The sequence below is a fragment of the Etheostoma cragini genome, chromosome 22 (genome assembly GCF_013103735.1).
Source record: "Etheostoma cragini isolate CJK2018 chromosome 22, CSU_Ecrag_1.0, whole genome shotgun sequence".
In the NCBI taxonomy this organism is placed as follows: domain Eukaryota; kingdom Metazoa; phylum Chordata; class Actinopteri; order Perciformes; family Percidae; genus Etheostoma; species Etheostoma cragini.
In genome coordinates this window covers 21,077,455-21,085,041 of record NC_048428.1, presented here as the reverse complement: position 1 = coordinate 21,085,041, position 7,587 = coordinate 21,077,455, and the positions used below count along the sequence as shown (strand labels likewise).

At 42.0% G+C, this 7,587-nt stretch overlaps 1 protein-coding gene across 1 annotated transcript in view; it reads left to right on the top strand.

Moving 5' to 3' along the window:
* avl9 (AVL9 homolog (S. cerevisiase)) overlaps nucleotides 1-7,587 on the top strand; it is a 16,687-nt gene that overhangs the window by 2,570 nt on the left and 6,530 nt on the right. Inside the window, exons 4-11 of the mRNA XM_034862798.1 lie at nucleotides 657-788; nucleotides 883-921; nucleotides 1,002-1,071; nucleotides 2,061-2,518; nucleotides 3,355-3,489; nucleotides 3,800-4,019; nucleotides 4,985-5,102; nucleotides 5,421-5,474. Coding sequence (XP_034718689.1) covers nucleotides 657-788; nucleotides 883-921; nucleotides 1,002-1,071; nucleotides 2,061-2,518; nucleotides 3,355-3,489; nucleotides 3,800-4,019; nucleotides 4,985-5,102; nucleotides 5,421-5,474 — 1,226 coding nt within the window. The remainder of the gene's footprint in view (nucleotides 1-656; nucleotides 789-882; nucleotides 922-1,001; nucleotides 1,072-2,060; nucleotides 2,519-3,354; nucleotides 3,490-3,799; nucleotides 4,020-4,984; nucleotides 5,103-5,420; nucleotides 5,475-7,587) is intronic.

The following is a 7,587-nucleotide window of genomic DNA, read 5'->3' as shown; positions in this document are numbered from 1 at the left end:
ACACACACACACACACACACACACACACACACACACACACACACACACACACACACACACACACACACACACAGTGCCGTTGCATTGTCACAGCTGGCAGGGCTATATACATTATTGTGACACAAACAGAAAAATCTAATTATGCTATTTGGTTTTCCCCTTGCCTTTATTATGTTAGATATCTTTGTTTGTGCATTTTTTAGGGTTACAAAGTGAAAAAGTAAGTACTGTCAGGGCACGCCCTCATATTCTGCTTCTGGCTGGCTAGTAGTCCTTACCTAGGTACTGAGCATGTGCGACTCCCAACAAAGATGTAACAGAAGTGAGATGTCTCACTCTGTAGCTTAAACAGAGAGCTCAACACACAGGGTGAAAAGAGGAGCTGCAGCAATGAGCAGTACAACAAAAATGTGGTGTTTCTTTAAAAATTAAACCACATAAACCTACTTACCCTAAACTTCTGGTAAAACCTCTAAATACAATTATCAACCTGAAAATGAGCAGAGTATGAGGCATTTAATCCATTTTAACTTAAAAGGCAACGGGTTCCAGTATGTAACATTTTGTGAGTATAACTTGTTATATCACATAAATACTCACTAAAGGAGTGAAATGACTGAATAGCCATTCAGAAACTGGGATTCTGAACTGTGTAGTTGAGCAGATATTCTAAAAACAAACTATATTTGTGGTTATTGGCCCTTTTATTAAGTCCTCATTGTTTTATGCTCTGTTTTCTCTCCTCAGGTTTATCACCGAGAGATTTAATACTGCACTTTCGACACAAGGTAGAACATTAAATCGAACAATAATGTTACGCTGTACATGTGTCGGTTGGTAGTGTAATGGTTCAGTAATTCTTCTCTTTATTGATCTTTGTAGATTCTCATCCTCTTTAAGCTCATTCTGCTGGAGAAGAAGGTACGACTAGAACCAAATCTTTTCTCTTTTCTAGCACTTTTAAAGTGTGTTTCTCATTGTTCTGTTGCTTGTGCTTGCAGGTCCTGTTCTACGTGTCTCCTGTCAACAGACTAGTAGGAGCTCTCATGACAGTTTTATCCCTGTTTCCAGGTCAGAAACTCCAAAACATCTCCTCTCCTCTCGCACTTTTAAGTAGGCCTTTGCTAAGCTAGTGCATGGGTGTTTAATATGCATCTGTACAGAGGAAAAACTGATAAAATAAGACATAAAAAACACAGTCATTGACACTAAGCAGCCATATTAAGTTTTGCTAAAGTCAAAAATTGGCAAATCAGTATCAGGTTGATAATGTCTGGAAATATATTCATATAAAATGTAACCATTGATGGTGTGGCTTCATCAGCAGGTGTGCAAGATGTTTAACCCCCGTGTTGTCTTCCCGTCAAAGTTGAAAATCCACACTTTTGTTGACTGTTTTTATCGATGTTTTAACTTTTTCTTACGTTTTTGTCCCTTTTTTCAACACTTTTGACTCTTTAGTTTTTGTTTAGTTTAATTTTTTACTTTAGTTTTACAGTTATTTTTGGAATTTATGGTCAATACACCTCATTTATAGGAAATTATACCTAATGTTTGAGTTAGGAAACCATACATTACAAATTATTTAGACTAAAATTAAAGGAATATGTCAACTTTTACTCTCATTCTATTTGGAAACCACTTCAATTTCTTTTACAAATGCTATAAAATTTAATTTTAATTTCATTTAATTTTGACACCCCAAAATTAATGGAAGTAGAGATTTGTACTTGCCAAAGAGCGTGGATGACATGCAGCAGAGGCGGCAGGTCTGAGTTGAACCTGGGCCCGTTGCGTTGAGGAGTAAACCTCTATATATGGGCACCCGCTCTACCAACTGAGCTATCCGGGCGTCCATTGCCTTTGTATTTTGATAATCAACTCTCATTCATAGAAGGAAGAATGTGTTATTTCTTCTTAAAACATCTCATAGTCTCGCTGGAAAAATCAGGACATTTAAGAACTGCCTAACGTTCCTTATGTCAAACAGAGAAGCAGTAGAGTAGCAACATGCATTAGTAGTGATGAAGGGGACTGAGGTTTTGTTGTGATTTGCGCAGGGATGATCGAGCACGGCCTGGTGGACTCGTCCCACTACCGGCCGAAGAGCAGCGTGACCGAGGACCTGAGTCTGGCGGAGAGCGTCTCCGGAGCCGAGGAGTTTGTCTCCGTGTCCGTCAGCGACATCGCCAACACTAAGCTGGAGACGGCCGCGGGGTCTCCGTCCTCCGGGAACACCAACGAGAGGGACAACCACCTCCTAAAACCCCCGTCACGCACCTCTCCAGAGTCCTCGGAGAGCGACTGGGAGACTTTGGACCCCGGTGTGTTGGAAGACAGTCCCAAAGAGGCAGCCGAGGGGAAAGAGACGGAGCTCCTGGACGCATTTGACTCCAAGCCGGGGACGCCCATCACCGTGCAGCCGCTGTCAGGCAGCGGGCAGGGAGGGGTGGTCCAGGGCCTGGTCTCTGGTCTGGAGGAGGATCAGTACGGCCTGCCGCTCCCCATCTTCACTAAGGTAACACTCACACTAGAGCTGAACAGTTGATCCCAATTGTATCAATATCGCAATATGGACTAGTGCAATATCCAATGGGGACGCAATGATTGTTAATGAAAACATACGTGTCAAACCATTCTGGATGAAGTAGAGCTGTAGAAGTAGAGAGCTCCCGGCCTACAGAGAACATCCTACAGGCTGAAGAAAAACCTCTTTGTTTGGTACAGATCCTCGCAAAAATCACACTTTAATCATTTTAGTTTCTTTCAATGAAAATGAGAATAATGACTCAAAAACGATCATTCTCTCCAATATCGTGAATCGCAATCGCATTATTAGTCAAAATAATCGCAATTAGATTTTTTCCTCATATTGTGCAGCCCTCACTCACACTTCCTGTTCCTTGTTATATCCTTATATTTATATTAAAGATCATCCGTTACATTCAATCAGTTGACAAATAAAATAAATAACAACAAAATTGCATCTCAATGTGGGAACTTTTCATGTTTGCTCACACTTTTGGTGTACTTAAAATAAAATAAAAAACCCAATAAAACCATTTTCACAGCTCATTAAAGGATTGTGTGTGTGTGTGTGTGTGTGTGTGTGTGTGTGTGTGTGTGTGTGTGTGTGTGTGTGTGTGTGTGTGTGTGTGTGTGTGTGTGTGTGTGTGTGTGTGTGTGTGTGTGTGTGTGTGTGTGTGTGTGTGTGTGTGTGTGTGTGTGTGTGTGTGTGTGTGTGTGTGTGTGTGTGTGTGTGTGTGTGTGTGTGTGTGTGTGTGTGTGTGTGTGGAGTTCCAGCCGGATATTGGCTCACATTAGCTCACAGTGACCTTTGCCTTTCGTTGCCAGGGTTACCTGTGTCTGCCCTACATGGCCCTGCAGCAGCATCACCTCCTGTCAGACGTGGCGGTGCGCGGCTTCGTTGCCGGGGCGACCAACATCCTCTTCCGTCAGCAGAGGCACCTCAGTGATGCGATCGTTGAGGTGAGTCCTTCTGCATGGAAGAAGTTAGATATTACAGACTCCTCGTCTCTTTTCTTTCTCTCTCCACTGTGAAATCAAGCTGCCTTCAAGGGCCGTTGGAAACATCGAAATCTACAAACGATCTGACGGAAAACAGTAATTGTGAAATATAAATCCTACGTGCTTGGTTGGAGGGGGGGTGGGGTTTTAAAACACAACAGGATGGAGGGGGACGACGACACATCTCCTCCTCCATCGCTCCTGAACGCACCTTAAAGTGAACATTTAAGTTCCTGGCAGTAACTACTGCGTGCGTTGTTATGTGTTGTAGGTGGAAGAAGCTGGGGTCCACATCCAGGACCCCGAGCTCCGGAAGATCCTGAGCCTGACGACGGCGGACCTACGCTTCGCCGACTACCTGGTCAAACACGTGACGGAGAACCGCGACGACGTGTTCCTGGACGGGACGGGCTGGGAGGGCGGAGACGAGTGGATCCGAGCCCAGTTCACCCTCTACCTCCACTCCCTACTGTCCTCCACATTACAGCAGGGTGGGGAGACTCAGCCAGTCACTAAGTGGTTCCTTTTCTGTCTGTTGTTCCCACACCATTCATTCATTCATTCATTCATTCATTCATTCATTTATTTATTGTCTCACTCTTTGCTTCCCTTTCACTTCTTCATCAAAGGAATGTTTTATCCAGACTATAAAGAAAAACCTTCAAATACATTTGATCTAAATTGAAGTATTAAATTGTTTTAAGTACAGTCTAATTTGTTTATTTTTTACCTTATATTGATGTTAACACTTAATAAATGTTATGTTAAAGAGAATACATACAGTTCATACATGGTCTTTTTTCCAACATGTGGACAGAATCAGTTCATAATATCCCTAGTGCATTTTGGACAATTTTAGACCTCATCTCAAAATTCTTGAAATTCTTACTGTATAAACAGTTTTTAATTGAAAACATTGCCTACTTCAGCTGTGATAGAGCGCTGGCTCTATTACTGTTGTAATTAATACATACTGATGCTCCTGGTCTGTAAGTTATGGACTATAAAATGCAAAAGTAGCAGTGTTCTTGAAGTAAAACATGCAAAAGCAACAAAAATGGCACAAAAAACATGAAAAGGAACCGTTTTTTTTTAATGGTTTTGTTGTCTCATTTTTAGTCAGTTTTGAATTTATTTATTCAAATTAAAAGTCACTACTTCATTCAAGTTATGAAGAGCTGAGTCATGATGGGAACTGGTGTCATGGCGTCTTTCACACAAACCATAAACATCAACAAAGTTCTTTTTTTAAAGATTATTTTTTGGGGCTTTTCTGCCTTTTGATTTTTTGTAGGACAGTTAGGTGAGAAAGGGGCGAGAGAGGGACCACATGCAGGAAATCATCACAGCACCTCGTCAGTACATGTGCTCCTGCTCTACCACTGAACCAACCCGGCCCCACAGTAAATCCAGTTCTGATCGTGTCCACTGACTCCGAGCTTCTCTTTTGTTTCAGATAACGAGCGGCTGCTGGCGGATTACGGCGCTCCTTTCGTCGCCGCCTGGAAGATCACCCACAACTACCGGGTGTGGCACAGCAACAAGCATCCCGCCATGGCCGCCATCACCCCGGGGTAGGAACGAGAAACTATTCATGACGTCATTTTAGCTCAATTCACTCAGCAGCATCAAGGGTTGGGACACAAATGTCCTCTGTGTCAGGTCTTTAAAAAACAAGATAAATGGGATGAATGGCTGGGGAAAAAAAACTAAGGATTGGCAAATCACAAACACCACATGTTGCAAAAACCTTAAAAATTTGGAGTGATAACGGCCTTGTTCACAGGCCCTTTCCCAAGCAATTAAACTGTTCAGATCCAGTATTTATTCAGAATTGAATGCAGAAACAATGAGATGTTTACTTGTGGGTGATCCGTATGTCTCTGCTGCAGACACCCGTTCCAGGGCCAGTACAGTGTTGCTGATGTGAAGCTACGACTCTCACAGTGAGTACCCTCTCATTCTTGTATCTCCTGCTTTGTCCATTACAACACATGCAACTTTATCGTCCACTGTCTTTGACCAACTCCTCCTCAGGCCTTAGATACTGCAACTTTCTGACATAGAACGTCAGAAAAAACATAAATACCAGATAAGATGAGCTGCACACACTCAGCAGCAGAGCTCGGACCTGGTTATTTTTCTTATAAACTTCATAGTTCCAGATTTTTTTCCCCAGTTGCTCCGTTGATGTCGGGCTCACCAAACCATGCACGCCGCTGCCCTCATGTGGTGACCAGATGACACTGTAAAGACGAGGCGATGGACAGGTTGAGCAGTAAAAACAGATTGTGGCTTTTACTTCATTTCAGTGTCAGACAATATAAAAAGTTACCATAAAATCTTAAAATTAGTGGTAAAACAACTATGTTTTTTTCTAATATTAAATTGAACTTTTTTGCCCACCTTTTCATCAATTTTACCTAGTTGTTGGGCTGTCAGACACCTGTGATTTTACTTTGAAGGATAAACAGACGATGTAATATAACATGGAGAAAATCAAATAACACAATATTTTTGACCAAATACCGCAATATCGATACCGCAACGATATTGTAGTGTTGACTATTGGTGCTTTGAAAAAATATCTACACAATGAGAAGAATGATAAATAATCATCAGTAATGTGGATATAATGACTAAGTAGGTAAAGGCAAATAATAGAACAGTTACAAAAGTCTGGTAAGATCAGAAAATGACATCTTTACTGTAACGCAGCCTTTAAAACCAGGTAAAGACAACTTATGCCATATTACGATATTACACTATCTAAAATCTAAGACAATATCTAGTCTCATATCACAATATTGATATAGTATCGTTATATTGCTTAGCTCTACTCTACATAAGTGATAAATCCAACCAGGTTTTTTAACCATTTAGCCCAACGTGTACTCAGACACCTGTGCTTTTACTTTGAAGGAGAGCTTTAGCCTGTTAACAGCACTCTTTTGCAAAATGTTGACAGTTTTGCGTAACGCTACGTCCATTGATTTGCCGCACACAATAATTAAGTTAGGAGCGCAGATTAGTTTTTGTCTCCCTGTTGATGCTGATTGGGGCTCTGTCTTCCTGAAAGGAATCCCTCCAAAATAAAAGACCGGAGGAAAATTGAAAAGATAAAGTTGTGGGCTTCTAATGGGCCAAGGCGAGCTGTTACCAGCAGTGGAAAAACGCCATATGGGGCCTGATGTCATGGCAGTAGGGAGTTTGGGACTCCTGTTTTAAATAATGTTTTCTTTATTTTATTTTATCAAGAAACGAACAGTGAATTCGTAAAGAAAAAGCAATAAAGAAGGGGTTTAAAGTAACTAAATATAACTTTTAAGTATTTCTGAAACTGTGTAATGTCTCATCTGATGACCTCTAACATCAAAAGAGACTAATGCATTTTAGACTACAAATGATTGCATTTCCAAAACAGTTGTCAGGCTGAGTGCAGCTGGGAACGCTTTATAAATATTCCAGAGAGAGCAGCGTGTTCCTTCATGCGTTGTTTGTGGGTGGACAGAGCAGCTCGCTGGTCACGGTGGTCGAAGGTGAAGCCAGTAATTATCACTGCAGCGGGAGACTTCTTCTGCTTCAGCTCTGGTTTCATTCCAGGAAGTGCAGATGAAAGGTGACTCCGTCCACAGCTGGAGCGCACGCACTCATGCACGCACAGACAAGCACACAAGCACGCACAGACACGCACACAAGCACGCACACATGCACGCACAGGCACGCACAGACAGACACGCACGCACGCACGCACAAGCGTGTCCCCGTCCCTAACTCAGCTTTACGACGAGAACCCGGGGAGACGTGATACTCGGAGCTCTCCCTTTACCTGCAGGTGTCTCGTGACATGCCCGCCGTAAACTCTCAGTAAACAAACAAACTGTGGAGGAAACCTTAACCTTAGTTTGTTTAGTTTAGTTGGGGGGGTGGGAATACTCTCAGAAATGAAAAGAAAAGACAAAATTCTGTGATATTGTGATACAATATATAATAAATTGATTGTAAGCTCTGATCTCTGATCTTTATGAAATAAAAGTATGTGGAGGAGGGGGGGGGGGG